This window comes from Rhinatrema bivittatum, chromosome 1 (assembly GCF_901001135.1).
Source record: "Rhinatrema bivittatum chromosome 1, aRhiBiv1.1, whole genome shotgun sequence".
Lineage (NCBI taxonomy): Eukaryota > Metazoa > Chordata > Amphibia > Gymnophiona > Rhinatrematidae > Rhinatrema > Rhinatrema bivittatum.
In genome coordinates this window covers 431,824,668-431,842,284 of record NC_042615.1, presented here as the reverse complement: position 1 = coordinate 431,842,284, position 17,617 = coordinate 431,824,668, and the positions used below count along the sequence as shown (strand labels likewise).

Below are 17,617 nucleotides of genomic sequence, written 5' to 3'. Positions count from 1 at the left end.
TATATTACGCGTGTAACCGTTTTAAAATCTGCCCCAATCTGCACATGTCCAAAATTTGAAATAATGAATAAATTGGTATCTAGTATGAGGAAACAGATACTTGCCTTCCAAGTTTCAGAAATCATATAGTTGTAGCTAACATATGGTATAGAAAGAAGGAAAAAAGGTCACCCACCTTCCATAACATATAGCTCAACATAGTAACATAGTAAATGACAGCAGATAAAAACCAAAAGGCCCATCCAGTCTGCCCAGCAGCAATTTTATGTGCATTTACTCAAAGTAGATCATCTTCCCACATGGAACCAACCCCTAATCTCATTGTGTCCCCTTAAACAACATAAGGGGGGCATTCGTATCATGTCAGGTTCAGTGAGTGGGCAAAGTGATAAAACATTAGGGAATATTACAGGCAAATTTTATATTATAAATTTTATATAATAAAATAAGGAATAATATCATACTCCTAAAAATACATACAAAGATTTTTATCCGTATATAAACAATATTTATATTTAAAAAATGTGGGGTTCTGCTATTTAAGAAGAAAATACTACTTAATTTGATTTACCACTTTCTTGGATCTGTTGTTTCAAGCAATCAATAATTAACTAGCTTTTTTGGGATCATATCGCTATGTAAGCATGTATGTGCAAGTAAGAACATTTGAAGTCACTTTGTAGTATTCTACACAGTAAGATTTACGGTGTTTTCTTTATCGAATGGACACTTTTTATGAACTTTGGGTGTATATTAATTGTATTGTGGTATAAAAATATAAACATTTAAAAAATATAAATATAAATATTGTTTATATATGTATAAATACAAATCTTAATGTATTTTTAGGAGTATGATATTGTTACTTATTTTGTTATATATTTGTATAATTTTGAGGAACAAAAAATTGGTTGTCTGCCATTCTGTCTATATTATATATATTTAATAAATAAACCATATTACAGAAAAATGACATGAATGTCTTCTTAATAATGATTTAAGGATTATGACATCAGTTGGCAACTGGTCATGATGAGGTTGAGATGGTGGAGGAGAGCTATTTCAGGGGTGAAAACGGTGCAGGAATCAGTAGCGCATTCCTCTGGAACTCCAGGAATTTAACACTCTCCCTCACTGAAAACAGAACATAAACAAATTACAGGATGCTGAGAAAAGGCCTATTATCCAGTGGCATAATTTACTTCAGAACTTTCCGTTTACATACCATAAATGGTGTTTTCCATAGACAGCAGGATGAATTAGCCATGAAACGGGGGTGATATCTCAGCTCAGAGTGTTTGCTCTACTGAGCATGTGCAGAAATTCATGCAGGGGCGCTGCCCCATGAGCCTCTCAATTAATTTTAGAGCAAAGTTTAGCTAGGTAGTCAACTTTCCAAGGAAGCGGGCAGGTATTAATTATGGCTAACTCATCCTATTGGTTATGAAGAGCACCATTTGAGGTAAGCAAACTTGCTTTCTCCGTCAACCAACAGAGCTGAATTAGCCATGACATATTGGGAGTCCCAAGTTGAAGGTTACAGTGAAGCAATTACTGAAAATGTAACCCAGACTTCACCATGGAGAGTAGACTACTGGGTGAACAGTTTACGCAAAACTGCTTGTCCAAATTTCCTGTCAATTCTTGAAGGGATGTGTAGGTAAGCACTGATGACCAGGATGCAGATTTCCAAATGTCCTCGACAGGTTTGCAGAGGAGTCACTAATGCGGTCATTCCTCTTACTTGAAGAACCTTAATGGAGTCCGTAATCTGGAGGCCAGCAAGCGCATAACAATCCGCGATATAGTCTGCTAGCCAGTTGTACAATGCTCACTTAGCAATTACTATGCTTAGATAGTTAGGATTGTAAGATATGAATTGTTGTGAGGCCTGACAATGTAGCTTCCAGTAGCAAGCCAAGGATCTCTTACAGACCAATAAATGAAGGGCTTTTTCAATTTTATATGCATGTGGGCTTGGAAAGAACATGGCTAATAGCATGGCTTGATTTATAGGATATCACTTTTGGTAGAAATTTGGGGTGGATGCAGAGCAACACCCTGTTGTGGAAATACTGCATATATGGTGACTCTTTTGGCTGATGTGATTGTAACAAGTAATACTATTTTTCATGCGAGAAACTTTAAAGCCACCAACTTCAATGGCTCAAAAGGTGGCTTCAAAAATTGTGCCAGAGCCATAGTAAGGACCCATGAATATGTGGTTTGGCCAACAGAGACTTGGTATGCCATAGGCCATTCATAAACTTTGATACTAAAGGATGAGTAGATATTGGTTTTCCCTCCATTTGAACATGGTAGGCTGTTATGGCACTGATGTGCACCTTGACTAACAAAGTGCCGAGACAAGAAAAAAGAAAGATCAAGTACTGAAGTAGTTCCTGTGGTTCCCAAGTGAACAGGTCCAGGGAGCTCCACTGACACCAGGATGAAAACTATTTCTATTTAAAACTGTAAATCTTCCTAGTTGAAGGTTTCCTGGCAGATATTAATACATCTTCAACTTCCTTTAGAAAGATAAGGATGTGATCAGTGAGCGCTCAACATCCAGGCTGTTAGGTTGAGAGAAAGGAGGTTCAGATGGCCCTCTTCTTGAGTCAATAACGTTGAATCAGCCCCTAGAGGAGTTGCGGGGGGGGGGGGGGGGGGCTCAGTTGTAGTAGGTATGAGAGCCATACTTGTCTGGGACATGTGCAATAAGTATTGAGCACTTTTTGCATTGTTCTGACTATTAGTGGAGTCGGTGGAAAAGCGTACATCAGATCTGTATTCAAGGTGAGCAGAAAGGCATTTGGAGACGACCTGAGTTTGCCTAGAAGAATGGAGAAAAATCTTTCCACTTTTCTGTTTTTCTCTGATGTGAAGAGGAGCAGGAGGTGTGGCGCTTTATGTCCGGGATGGCATAGAGTCCAACAGGATAAACATCCTGCATGAGACTAAATACAAAATTGAATCTTTATGGGTAGAAATCCCTTGTGTATCAGGGAAGACTACAGTGATAGGGGTATACTACCGTCCACCTGGTCAAGATGGTGAGATGGACAGTGAAATGCTAAGAGAAATTAGGGAAGCTAACCAAATTGGTAGTGCAGTAATAATGGGAGACTTCAATTACCCCAATATAGACTGGGTAAATGTATCATCGGGTCACGCTAGAGAGATAACGTTCCTGGATGGAATAAATGATAGCTTTATGGAGCAATTGGTTCAGGAACAGACGAGAGAGGGAGCAATTTTAGATCTAATTCTCAGTGGAGCACAGGACTTGGTGAGAGAGGTAACGGTGGTGGGGCTGCTTGGCAATAGTGATCATAATATGATCAAATTTGATTTAATGACCGGAAAAGGAACAGTGTGCAAATCCAAGGCACTTGTGCTAAACTTTCAAAAGGAAAACTTTGATAAAATGAGAAAAATTGTTAGAAAAAAACTGAAAGGAGCAGCTACAAAAGTAAAAAATGTCCAAGAGGCGTGGTCATTGTTAAAAAATACCATTCTAGAAGCACAGTCCAGATGTATTCCACACATTAAGAAAGGTGGAAAGAAGGCAAAACGATTACCGGCATGGTTATAAGGGAAGGTGAAAGAAGCTATTTTAGCCAAAAGATCTTCATTCAAAAATTGGAAGAAGGATCCAACAGAAGAAAATAGGATAAAGCATAAACGTTGGCAAGTTAAATGTAAGGACCCAAAAAGTTAAATGTAAGACATTGATAAGACAGGCTAAGAGAGAATTTGAAAAGAAGTTGGCTGTAGAGGCAAAAACTCACAGTAAAAACTTTTTTAAATATATCCGAAGCAGAAAGCCTGTGAGGGAGTCAGTTGGACCGTTAGATGATCGAGGGGTTAAAGGGGCACTTAGAGAAGATAAGGCCATCGCGGAAAGATTAAATGATTTCTTTGCTTCGGTGTTTACTGAAGAGGATGTTGGGGAGGTACCCGTAATGGAGAAGGTTTTCATGGGTAATGATTCAGATGGACTGAATCAAATCACGGTGAACCTAGAAGATGTGGTAGGCCTGATTGACAAACTGAAGAGTAGTAAATCACCTGGACCGGATGGTATACACCCCAGAGTTCTGAAGGAACTAAAAAATGAAATTTCAGACCTATTAGTAAAAATTTGTAACTTATCATTAAAATCATCCATTGTACCTGAAGACTGGAGGATAGCAAATGTAACCCCAATATTTAAAAAGGGCTCCAGGGGCGATCCTGGAAACTACAGACCGGTTAGCCTGACTTCAGTGCCAGGAAAAATAGTGGAAAGTGTTCTAAACATCAAAATCACAGAACATATAGAAAGACATGGTTTAATGGAACAAAGTCAGCATGGCTTTACCCAGGGCAAGTCTTGCCTCACAAATCTGCTTCACTTTTTTGAAGGAGTTAATAACATGTGGATAAAGGTGAACCGGTAGATATAGTATACTTGGATTTTCAGAAGGCGTTTGACAAAGTTCCTCATGAGAGGCTTCTAGGAAAAGTAAAAAGTCATGGGATAGGTGGCGATGTCCTTTCGTGGATTGCAAACTGGCTAAAAGACAGGAAACAGAGAGTAGGATTAAATGGGCAATTTTCTCAGTGGAAGGAAGTGGACAGTGGAGTGCCTCAGGGATCTGTATTGGGACCCTTACTGTTCAATATATTTATAAATGATCTGGAAAGAAATACGACGAGTGAGATAATCAAATTTGCAGATGACACAAAATTGTTCAGAGTAGTTAAATCACAAGCAGATTGTGATAAATTGCAGGAAGACCTAGTGAGACTGGAAAATTGGGCATCCAAATGGCAGATGAAATTTAATGTGGATAAGTGCAAGGTGATGCATATAGGGAAAAATAACCAATGCTATAATTACACGATGTTGGGTTCCATATTAGGTGCTACAACCCAAGAAAGAGATCTAGGTGTCATAGTGGATAACACATTGAAATCGTCTGTTCAGTGTGCTGCGGCAGTCAAAAAAGCAAACAGAATGTTGGGAATTATTAGAAAAGGAATGATGAATAAAACGGAAAATGTCATAATGCCTCTGTATCGCTCCATGGTGAGACCGCACCTTGAATACTGTGTACAATTCTGGTCGCCGCATCTCAAAAAAGATATAATTGCGATGGAGAAGGTACAGAGAAGGGCTACCAAAATGATAAGGGGAATGGAACAACTCCCCTATGAGGAAAGACTAAAGAGGTTAGGACTTTTCAGCTTGGAGAAGAGACGACTGAGGGGGGATATGATAGAGGTGTTTAAAATCATGAGAGGTCTAGAACGGGTAGATGTGAATCGGTAATTTACTCTTTCGGATAGTAGAAAGACTAGGGGACACTCCATGAAGTTAGCATGGGGCACATTTAAAACTAATCGGAGAAAGTTCTTTTTTACTCAACGCACAATTAAACTCTGGAATTTGTTGCCAGAGGATGTGGTTAGTGCAGTTAGTATAGCTGTGTTTAAAAAAGGATTGGATAAGTTCTTGGAGGAGAAGTCCATTACCTGCTATTAAGTTCACTTAGAGAATAGCCACTGCCATTAGCAATGGTTACATGGAATAGACTTAGTTTTTGGGTACTTGCCAGGTTCTTATGGCCTGGATTGGCCACTGTTGGAAACAGGATGCTGGGCTTGATGGACCCTTGGTCTGACCCAGTATGGCATTTTCTTATGTTCTTATCATCGCAGGGTATGCATGTATGTTATTTTAATACTGTATTGTCATTTTATTGTATAATTTTTATTTCTTTCATTTAATTTATTTATTATGTATGTTTTGTTGTAAACCGTTTTGATTAATTCTTTTGAATTGTAAAGGCGGTATATAAACATTTTAAAATAAATAAATTAATTAAATAAATAATTAATGGATGTCCCCCAAAGGTTGACAAAAGCGGATAAACAGTTTATCCGCTTTTGACTGATGCAGGGCCCATTCCTGAGGATGAAACACTTTGCAGAGGCTATCTGCCAATGTGTTGTAAATCCCTGGAAGCTAGATCATTTGCAGAACTGCTTGTGGTCGCACATCAATTCCCATATCTTGAGAGAGTCCATGACACTGTGCCTCCTTTTTTGTTGACATAAAACATGGCTACTTGATTGTCAATTTGAATGAGACTCCTCTTTCCCTCAAAGAGATGTGAGAAAGCTCTTAGGGTGTGGCGGACTGCTTAAAACATACCAACAGTAGGGATTTGGAAAAAGTTCAAGTCCACAGATTTCAAATAGTTGTACAAAAGGAATAATTTAATCACTTAGAAAAGACAACATCTCAATGAATATTGTTCATGGTCCCCTGACATGGACCGTGTTTTATTTTTATTGCGTCGGGAGGAACCAAATCCGCCTCGAAATGCTGGAGAGGAGTGGGCAGTATATGGGAAGAACTCACTATCTCTAAATTTGCTGGGGAAAAGTGTGGCTTTTCTCTGTCAATGCTTTAAAGCTACCTTTTTGACTGATGATGACAACATTATACTGAGATTTGGTCCCTCCCAACATAGTTAAAATGAAACATGGTCTTTTCGGGGGACCGTGAATATTATTCATTGAGATATTGTCTTTTCTAAGCGATTAAAGCATTTCTTTTGAACAGCTATTAGAAATTTGTAGACCTGAACTTTTTCCAAATCACTACTGTTGGTATACAACTATATCAGTGATTTTGGGTTTCCACCTTCTTTATTTGGACTGCTTGAAACACCAACAAGTTGATTTGAAACTGATGTTTCACAGATGACAAGTTCTTTGAGTTTTTAAGGGTTCCCTGGGTGTCTGTTGCTAACGTGAACTGATGGGGAAGCAAATGAAGGGGTGCAGAAGTAGAGGTAGAGCCTGAATCTGCTGGAATTGTTGGAAAGGGCGTCTCTGGAAGAACAATTAAAAGTAGGGACGCCTTGATGATGACTGTTGCACAGAGCTAGTAGAGGGCAACTGGACTGCTACAAGTTGCTCTTTTATCTATGCAACTGTTTCTCTGAGCTTGTCTTTGAAGAAATGATCACCTGTACAAGGAACATCTGCTAACTTCCACTGGACATTGTCAAACAACTGCTGGCTCACAGCCACGCCATGTGATGCTCTCTGATGGAAGCAGATGATGAAAAGGCCATCTTGTTGAATGCCTTGTTTACTGATCGAATGAGATGATGAATACACTCTTCTGGGTCCAGGAGCAGCTGTGGACATGAGGTATGGCCCCCATCAACTAGATCTAGAAGTGGCTTAAGTGTCTGCCTGCAATCATGTAAGTACTGCATCAAGTAGAACAGATGAGCAGAAATGCAAGCACTGAGCTCTGGAACACAAAGTTGTCCAGTCATCTGGGATTTCTTCATGATGGAGCACTGGAGAATATCCTTGTTTTCTTTGGCCTGTTTAAGTGCCGATTCCATAATGACTGAATGATGGGACAGATGCAACACACTTGAAGCCCAGGGTTTTCTGGACTCTGTATTTTAGATCTAATTTTTTGCTACTGGAGCATGGAAATTGGGAAGTCAAAAATCAAAGTTTTTGGATATTCAGCCCTTTATCTGGCTAGATTTTAACTGGATGTGTCATTATCCAGCTAAAATATTGCTGGATCAAAAAGAGGCATCACAGGGGCATTTTGGTAAGTAAAGTTATTTGACTAACTTAGCTGATTTTGAATTATAACTGGTTATATTAGCTGGATAACTTTAGACTTACTTCACAATAGGTCTAAAGTTATCTGGCCTTGTGTGGCAGGTTAACTTCATACTTAACTGGATATTTTCAATTGATATCTGGTTAAGTAGCGCTTTAAAAAAAAAAAAAAAAAGAATGAAGTAAAAGGCCTATGGCCCGATTTTATACTTTCATGTACAAACTTGTATCCAAGCCCTGTTGGGTCGACCATCCCCTCTGCCTCCTAATCTCCATTTGAATGCAAGGCGTGCTCTGGGATCCATGGGTGGCCCACCTTTCCCTGGATCTCACATTATTGAATACCCCCACTCTTTCCCAGACTCAATATTCAGTGCCGCATTTCCTCCCGCCTCCCCCATCAAACACTAAAAATCCCTGCAGAGAGTGGGATCTGAACTTACCTGCTCCTAGCAAGCTCCAGGGCAGCTTCTGTATGTAGTTTACATTTCTAGCACAGCTTGCCAGGAGTGGGAAATTCAGACCCTGCCCCCGGAAGGGATTTTTAGGGTTCAAGGGGATGGAAGGAGGGTCTGGGGAGTGGGCAGGTGCAGCTCTGAATCTTGAGACTGAGAGGGTATGGAGGGGTAGAAGGACATTGCAACATTAGGTTTAATAATGCTCGATCTGGGGAAGGGGATAGGGGGCCATCTGCAGACCCTGGAACATTTACCTTACATTTAAAAGGGGATTAGAAGATTAGGGAAGGGGTTGCATGGCCTGACAGTGCTTGGATACAAGTTTGTATATGAAAGTAGCAAATCGGGCCATATTCTTTTTTTTTCCCCCAAACGTTACTTAACCGGATTTCTTTTGAAGATAATCTGGTTAAGTAGGAAGTTATCCAGCCTTGTGCGCTGGATAACTAAAAAAATATAACCAGCTATATTCAAATTTAGCCGGTTAGGTTTTTTAGTTGTTTGTCTACATGTAACCAGATTACTTTAGGAAGGTATAATTCAATGGGACATTTAGCCCATTGAATAAATGGGATAAGTTATCCAGCTAAATTTAGCTAGATAATTTGCACTGAATATTGGCCTCCAGATTTTCTCACATTCTTGTCTACAAGTTTTGCAGGTCGGAATGTATTGAAATGGCTGCCGACTTCACTGGGGTGTTTAGGATCTGGAGAAGGCCAAATAATTCTGTGTGAGGGTCCTGGTCCTTATGAATATTCACTCCCAGGGCCTTGCCCAAGTTAACCAGAAATTGGGAATAGGAGAGGTCTTCAGGTGGAGATGAGGGTACTGGTGGATCAGTTGGGGGTCGGAGGGAATTCTCATCCATCCTTCCTCTTATGTGATACAGGACTTCAACGATAATACAAACGACTGAGGTAGAGAACTTGGTTACTTCTAAATGGAGTTTGCCTAGGGAATGTCCACTGTGAGAATAGTGAGGACTTGAACCTCCTCGAGGGGATTCTTTTAGGGAACCCCTGGAATTGGGGGGGGGGGGGGGAGAGGGGGCAAAAGGGACTCCTGCTTGAGGGGAAAACCTGATACCCTCTTGAAGAGTGCTCTCCTTGTCCTTAGCCACCAGAAAGGCAAAGAAAGTCTTCACCAACTCTGCCACTTGGTCTAATGGCCAATGTGTCCTCTGGCTAGGCATTGGAAGTGGAAGATTTTCTTCAGAAATCAAGATAGGCTCCTTTTGCATGCTCTCTGTACTCTGCAATATCTGCCCCAGGGGGAAGATAGTTAGAGATTAAGGGCATCATTGTCTCTAGAATAAGACCTTGCTCAATCAGCCTCGATGAGAAATAGCCCTCGAGATAGGAGGAAGTAAGTGGCTCATATCTCCCTAAGCACCTCCAATCCTCCCTGAATATGTAGAAGATGACAATTTGAGGAATAGTTGTGTTGTAGCACCAAAGCTTGGTGCACCGACAATGCCAATCCATGCTCTGAGGCTCAAGATGTTGCAGGATCCCCAGTCCGATGTGACAATAGTGCCAAGAGAGGAAGCATTGCTGGCACTGGGGTTCAATGCATTGACAAATGCTGCACTGACATTTCCAGGGCTTCATGTATTCACTGTGCTACCAGTGCTGAGAATCAATGTTATTTCATGGTGCCGATGGCACCACTGGCTGTAAGGAGTGACGCTTCTTTTTCTTAATCTGCCCTGAGCCTCATTCTGCTTGCAAGGAGCTTGCAACTGAGACTGGCGCTTACACTGCTTGCATTACCACAAGAAGGTGAAGGGGCCCCAGGTCTGCTCTAATGAGGGGAAGAAGCTCCTGCTCAACTTGGCACACGGGGAGCTAGATGAGGCTCCACTCTGGGAGAAGGAATGGCTGTAGCTCTTTAGAGATTTTACATAGCTCTTTAGAGACTTAAGAGCTCCTCCAACTTAATTTCTGAGTTTATAGAGACATCTGGCCACAGTGATAGCACTTAGCTTAGTTGTAGACAAGACTTAGATACCAGTCACATATGTCATGGCCATCAGTGACGGACATCATATTACCTACATACACAATCCTGAAGCCACTGATAGTGTAGTGGGCTTCTTAGAGCCAGGTATTATCTGTGAGACCATCTCATTATGCAATCTGTATGTAAAGACAATTGAGCAATGGTTAAGCCATAGTAGGCTTAAGCTCAATTCTAAAAAAAACAGAGCTTCTTCTGTTAAGTGTGATTGAGAACCCTACTAATTGCCCACCTTCCTCAGTCACACTAGGTACAGAGATCATTGAGATAAAAAGAGTAGCTCGTAACCTGGGAATACAATTAGATACCAATCTGTCTTTAACATATCATATCTCTCATTTAGTTAAGACTTCATTTTTCAAATTACAGACAATAAAAAGATTAAAACCACTACTATTTAAATCCGATTTTCAAATGGTTCTTCAATCTCTCGTTTTCTCAGGATTAGACTATTGTAATAGTCTTTTTTTGGGTTTGTCAGATTCTACTTTAAGACCTTTGCAACAGATTCAGAATTCTGCTGCCCGATTACTAACAGGAGCACCCATGAGACATCATATTTCCCCCATCTTATTTGGCTTACACTGGTTGCCTATTAAGTTTAGGGTGAAATATAAAATACTGTCACTAATCCATTCATTAATACATGATCCGGATTCAAATTGGCTCTGTACCTCATTACGGTTATATAAACCTACTAGAAATCTTAGATCTACCACCAAGTACCTACTTGATGTTCCCACGGTTAGGCTGGCCAGATTGAATATAACCAGAGAGAGAGCTTTCTCGGTGGCGGGACCCATACTTTGGAACTCGATTCCAAATACATTAAGATTAATTACTGATCACAATGAATTTAAGAAGGTATTGAAAACCTACCTATTTAAAATGGCCTTTGCAGGAATTGAGGAAATGAATATATTTCCTCAAAGACCTTTATAATATTAGTGGATGTATGTTATACATAGAGCTAATAGTTTGTTTTTACTAACCATGTGATAACACTGGTCTCCGGTTTCTTAACCTTTTCTGACTTTTCTTGTTTTAGTTATAAACTTAGTATAGTTATGTTAAAGAATTAGGGATTATAATTATACATTGTATTTTTTTTCCATCTATTACTTTACTTATTTTTATTTATATTTATTGATTTTGTTTTTGTTATGCAGTTTTTTTGTTTAGTTATTTCTTTTAGTTTTTTATATTTTGAAGTTGTGAACCGTCTTGGTCAGACTTTGTCTGTGAAAGTCGGTATATAAAATGTTTTAAATAAATAAATAAATACATACATACATACATACATAAAGTGCTGCTTTCACTAAAGAAAAAAAATGAGAGAAAGGGAACATGTCCATGCTGATGCTCAGACAAAACAAGACTGAGAGGCTCACATTGCAATGTCTGTGTGGGAATTCTGGTACATGCTCAGTACAGCAAAAGCTCTATGAGCTAAGAGAGAAGGGTCCACTTGGTCCTGTGAGATAACATACCCATGGCTAATTCAGTTCTGCATGTCAACGGAAAAGCTATAAACCATTAGCCATACCCATGAAAGACAGTTGTAAAAATATATAAAATCAAATATCTACAAAGTTAGTAAGACACTCACAAAAAGTCTGACCATGGATACACAGTTTAAATTCTATGAAATTATTTAAGTTATGAACAGGAATGAAAAACTGCTAAGTGCCAGGTTGCCCAGACACCTAAAAATTGGTGCCTGGTTCTAGCTAATGAGAAGCTGATATGCTATGGTGTTCCAGATCTGGGAGAAGCTGCTATGCCTCATTGGGCTAGAAGAGAACAGCAACTGCATGTGGCAGGCCCAGGTTGTGAGCAGCTACTGCAAGCTGGAGTTGTTCCCTGCCTCACAGAGGAGAGGCTAGAGAAGTGATGGAAGATAGGTATGAAGGTGAAAAGAGGATGGAAATATTAAAACAAAACAGCAAAAAGATTGACAAAAAACAAACAAGAAAAAAGGAGCAAAATAGTCAACAACAAAAAATCATAATTGAAAAATACAATTTTACCTTGGCTCCGAAAAATGTCTGCAGGCACCCAAGTTTTCGATATATTTTTCCACCTCTAGTTATGCTTAATTATAGATTAACCAGTTGCTATTCAAGTTCAACAAAGTGCATGAGTGCCTGTATTTTTTTTCTTGGTTGACAAGTAAGGGATAGGTTTCATTGTAATTGAAATGGCTTCATGACATACAAAGGCATCTTGGAAATGTTAGCACATTAAAAAAATATTAGCTATGTTGAAATTGTTTGCTAACTTACCAGCTGCTACCACTCTGGCATCTTCATGGGCCACATGTCTTCCAGCAGCACGACTGTCTGCATGCTCATTCCACCACAGCACATGAACTATGACAACAACCCCCAACCAAAAATCAAAACAGGAGTACAAGTATTACAAGTATAAAACATGGCTTTTCAAACAAGCCTTCCCAGACTCAGATTAAACCCAATATTTTCCGACAAACAACCTCCAAGCAACAACTTTCTTTTTACAACCAATTTTGCAACCAACTCTAAGCATTACCAACATCCAGAATTTCATTACTTCTGATCTCGTCCATCTTGTTATGTGAATTGAACAATTCATTGTAAATCACCCACTTCCCTGCTTGCTAATTCTACCATTTTACGGGTTAATATACTATGTTAAAGTTACTATCTTCTCTTCTTCTTGCTCCTAGTTGTAAGCCTCCTTATTTTATTGTAACTGCATCTATTGTATGTTTAGGACATATTATCTTGTTCTCTGTTCCGGTTATCACCCCACTGTTTATTGTAAACCGGCTTGATGTGATATTTTCACGAATGCCGGCATAGAAAAAATTTAAATAAATAAATAAATAAGTATTAATGTTCTAGCTAAAACTGTAGCAAACCTTTCATGGCAGATGTCAAAAGGCATGGAAAAATGAAGCCTTACTGATAACTTCCTTTCCTTGAATTCTGTTACAGATGTGTAGGTTTTCTCCCCTACTAGCAGATGGATACAGAAGACGCATCTTTTTCTGTGACATCAGCACTGATAGTTACAATAATGCAGTTACAGCAAAAAGCCAAAATTCTTATGTCAAAGCCATGGGATTAAAATCTAACTACAGATTCAAACTTAAATAACATCTACATAATTTGAAACACTGAAAGGATCCTCCAAAGAAATGATCCTTCTAAATTAACCAATAAGAAAAAGGTGGTGGTGATGCCCTTGTACAGGTTCTTGGTGAGGCCTCATTTTTGAGTACTGTGTTCAGTTCTGGAGTCTCCTATCTTGTTCCTGTGTCCCTGCCTTACCCTATCCTTGCCATCATTCAGTCTTGCCTTGACTTGTCTTGTCCTTCCTCAGCCTGATTTTCTTGATTCTGACCTTGGCTCTGGACCCTAACCATTCTTGTTTGCTGCCCGGACTTGACCCTAGCTTTGGACCTAACCTTGCTTTGTCTGCTGCTTGTACTGATCTCCAGCTCGTCTACTGGTTCTCGTTGTCTGCTGCCTGCCCTGACCTGTGGCCTGTCTACTGGTTCTCCTGGTCTGCTGCTTGCCCTGACTTCCTCCTGGCCTTGGACTCTTGTTCTTGCCATCAACCTTGGAACCCACTTAAGACTAACCAGCTGCTTGAACCCAAGGGCTCAACCTGTGGGGAAGGCAGCTGGTATAGGCGAAGCTCCAGTCTATTCTGTCACAGGGCATGTCCGCCTGCTGATGGAGTGGACCTAGTAGGTTTCCCATTAGGCTGTGCCAACCACTCCTTGGCATCAAGAGTCCACCATCCAGATCTGTTACAGATTGACATGGTTAGTGAAAAAATGTAAGGAAACCCAAGCGTCTGCCTTACAAATATCCTCCAAATATCCTGTACCTTTATAAATAGGAGATAGCAACCACTTGAAACTTTAAAGATATTTGAGGTCAAACCTGAATGCAACCCTCTCTGAAAAAAGGTCAAAATGTTGGAAATATCGGATTGCCACAGTGATACAGACCACTCCCTGCAGCATACTTCAAACAGATGCTAGACTCAAACATAAGCAAGGAAAATGGAATTCTTATGGATCTTCAACAGAGTAAATGTTACTAAAAGGAAACATCCCTTACTATGCAATCGCAACCTATCAAGAACCAGACCCTAAGGTAGATTAATCTGGACCCTCCATGAAAATCAGACTGTGATTTAAGAGACCTTGATACCCTTGGAATCATACTGGAGAATCAACCTGTAGTCTCACAAGGTGTGCGTGCCAAGGACTGCTTGGCCAATCCAAAGCCATTTGAATGACTTGCGAAAAAAAAGTTTAATTATTATTCTCAAGGTTCTCACTCTCAGAAGCTAGGGAGGAAACACATAGAACAGCTGTCCCTCTGACAAATGTCAGAATGTCTATTCCTTTGGCGCCATACTTACAATGATATCTGAAGAACCAGAGGACTTTGGCATTCTTGTGAGTTGACATTAGGACTATGTGTGGAGGCTTTCATCATTCTCTAAAAAAGTATCCTAACTGAGCTCCCGCTCTCTGGGAACCAACACATCTCTGAAGAGAGAGACAGACTGGATGTTTCCCAGTCCCACAAAATGAGTCATGGAAATTGCAAAAGATTTTGCTGTGTCTATTGAAAGATAGAGGGCTCATTTTCTTAGAGACCCCTTTACTCCAGGTGTCTGACTATCCACATAAATCACTCCCATGACATCAGAGAGAACCCAGACTACCATTTTCTTCACCAAGGATAGGAGAAATAGAGGAGGAAATGCCATCTGTTGATGGACCATAAGCCCTTCTCCTCTGACTAAAATCCCATGAGCAATCTGGTCCTGGTAGTCAGTTCCTCACCTCAACAATCTTGCATCTGTTTTGAGGAGCATCAACTGAGGAGGTTATAGACTCATTCTCCTCAGCAAGTTCAATGGCATCAACCCCTTAGAGAGGTTTTCCCTACCTGACCCTGGAGCAGAAGACAAACTTCATAGATCAGAAACTGAGACCAGTGAGAGAGATGGGAAAACTACAGAGGAGTCATATGGGCCTGGCTCACTGAACCAAACCTCAGGAGGCTGCCATGAAGCCAAAGAGCCCCTCTGAGCAAAAAAATTCTCTATCTGACTCACAACTGGAGTCATTCTTTCATGAGTCAAATAGGGTTCGCCTACTTTGGCATCAAAGAGAAATCCCAGGTATTCCAGAAACTGGTAAGAAACAACTTTCTCTTGGCAAAGTTGATTACCCAGCCTGAGTCCTCTGTTGGATACCGTAAACAACTTGCTGGTGGTCCTGTTAAGCAATCACAGATGTATGGATGAACCATAATCTATTTCTTTTGTAAGAAAGCTGCCACCACTACAATTATCTTGGAAAATTTCTTGGAGTCATGGCAAGATCAAAATGGGTATGCCTTGAACTGAAAGTGCAAAAAATGGAGAAACTGAAAGGATGCAAAAAAATGAAGGAACCTATGTTGATCTTCCCAGATAGGAATATGGAAGTAAACCTCAGAAAGATTCTGAGAAGAGAGAAATTTGTCCTGCCGCATAGTCACTAATATGGACCGGAGGGTTTCCATACTAAAATGGGAAATGTGAAAACTACTGTTTACCTCTTTTAAATCGAGGATGGGTCTCTATAGGAACTGTCCTTCTTCAGGACCACAAAATAAATGGGAGTATCCATCATGCTCCTGTGCTTTACATGCAAATGGAACTGAATAGTCCTGCTAACCCCGATTCATCCATACCAGATCGGGAATTCGGTGTGGATAAAAGACTGGGATGAGTCTGATTTCCTCCAGCCTCGATGGAAAGGGCCGTACACTGTATTACTAACTACTCCAACAGCTGTCAAAGTTTTTGGATGTCCTTCATGGATTCATTGGACACGTCTCAAACCAGCTTCAGCCAACTGGCAGGTCTCCAAGATAGGAGACCACAAATTAAGATTCACCCAAGGCAGGCCCAATGCTAGTCCTGAGTAAAAAGATATCAGTAACTGCAGCTAAATATTAATGTGTCCATTTCTCTCCTTCCTTTCAGAATCCATTACTTATGAATGCAACCATCTACGTCATAAAGCAATGTCACAGATTCCGACTTCCAAGATCTACGTTGCATCCATCTTCTACATTCACTTACTACTCTTCTGTACACCGACTACTTCTGTTTTCCTGTCCTTGAGCAAGAATTGCACCGAATGTATCAAGCTAATTCGTACTACCACTCAAACTGGATTTCAAGTTGTCTCAACAATCATCCACCAATCTCAACCACCAACTTCCTGTGCCACACTACCTGCTTGCGCCCTGAATACTACTCAAGGCTATCAATCCTTCCATCGATGTTTAGAAACTGGCAAAGTCATCTGTCATACCCCAACAACTCCTAAGTACTACAACATCACCCTCACTGCAGGTCTACCAAAGAGCTACACATCAAGTATTGTCCCAGAAGGAAAGGGCATCTTGTACTACATCAACTCCACTAAGGTTCTTATGGGAAGTGAAACGATTGTCACAATAACGTTCGATGCCTGTAAAGCCATTGATAAACACCCAAATGCACTCCACTGTGGGTCTCAAGCCTGGAGAAATTCCTATGTCTACAATCACAAATACCTCTGCCCATACAACCGTGCAGCTAATCCATCCAGTTGGCTACCATGCGGAGGGGACTTGACACTGTCAGGATGGGCTCTAGTTTGTGATTACACCGGAGGAGGTTACCATGGCTGCCACGGAATAGGACGGTTAACTGCAGTAACTGGTAATACAGTATCTATACAATGGCCTCTAAGAAGTGAAGGATTCCCTTGGCAAGATACTTGGGGATTTGGTATCGACGGAACTGGAAAAGACCCTATGACCTACATTACCATCACTCAGCGGAGAGACAAACCTCGTCCAATTATTCACCAGACTACTGTGGTGGGTTATCAATCCTTTTTCGATGAAATATCTCATGCCACTGAGGAATTAAAGAAACATACAATTTCTCAGCAAGTAAAAAACCTGTTTGTCAATTTGGCAGAAAACATAGCTCTCTCTCTCGAAGTCAAGAACTGTTTTGTATGTGGAGGAACAGATACAGGAGAGCAATGGCCATGGGAAGCCAAGGAAACATTCCAATCTGATCTTAACACCTTGAATACCACTGTAACCTATAACCGTAAATCTCATCCATATGAGTGGGCGCTACAGACTGATGTTATTGGCAGACTATGCATCTCTCGACAACATTCACGCATCTACACCGTGCCTGTTGGAAATTCTCCATGCACAGGAGTTCTTACTGCCAACCTTACCACCCAGACATGGTGGCAGACTGAGAATTCTACCATGCCTACTCCCATCTGGACTGAATCGACTTTGAACAAGACATGGACAGCTGCGGGCGTTGCTACTACCGTTTTCAATGCTCCAGATGGTTATTATTATGTATGTGGACGAAGAGCCTATGAACAATTACCAACAAGCTGGTAT

General features: G+C 40.5%; 1 protein-coding gene across 1 annotated transcript in view; it reads right to left on the bottom strand.

The window, feature by feature from the left end:
• Nucleotides 1–916: 916 nt before the first annotated feature.
• LOC115092923 (protein NipSnap homolog 3A-like) overlaps nucleotides 917–17,617 on the bottom strand; it is an 80,972-nt gene continuing 64,271 nt past the window's right edge. The window contains 2 exon segments of the mRNA XM_029604353.1: nucleotides 917–1,134; nucleotides 12,416–12,502. Of these exon segments, the coding sequence (XP_029460213.1) occupies nucleotides 1,058–1,134; nucleotides 12,416–12,502 (164 nt within the window). The 3' untranslated portion in view covers nucleotides 917–1,057.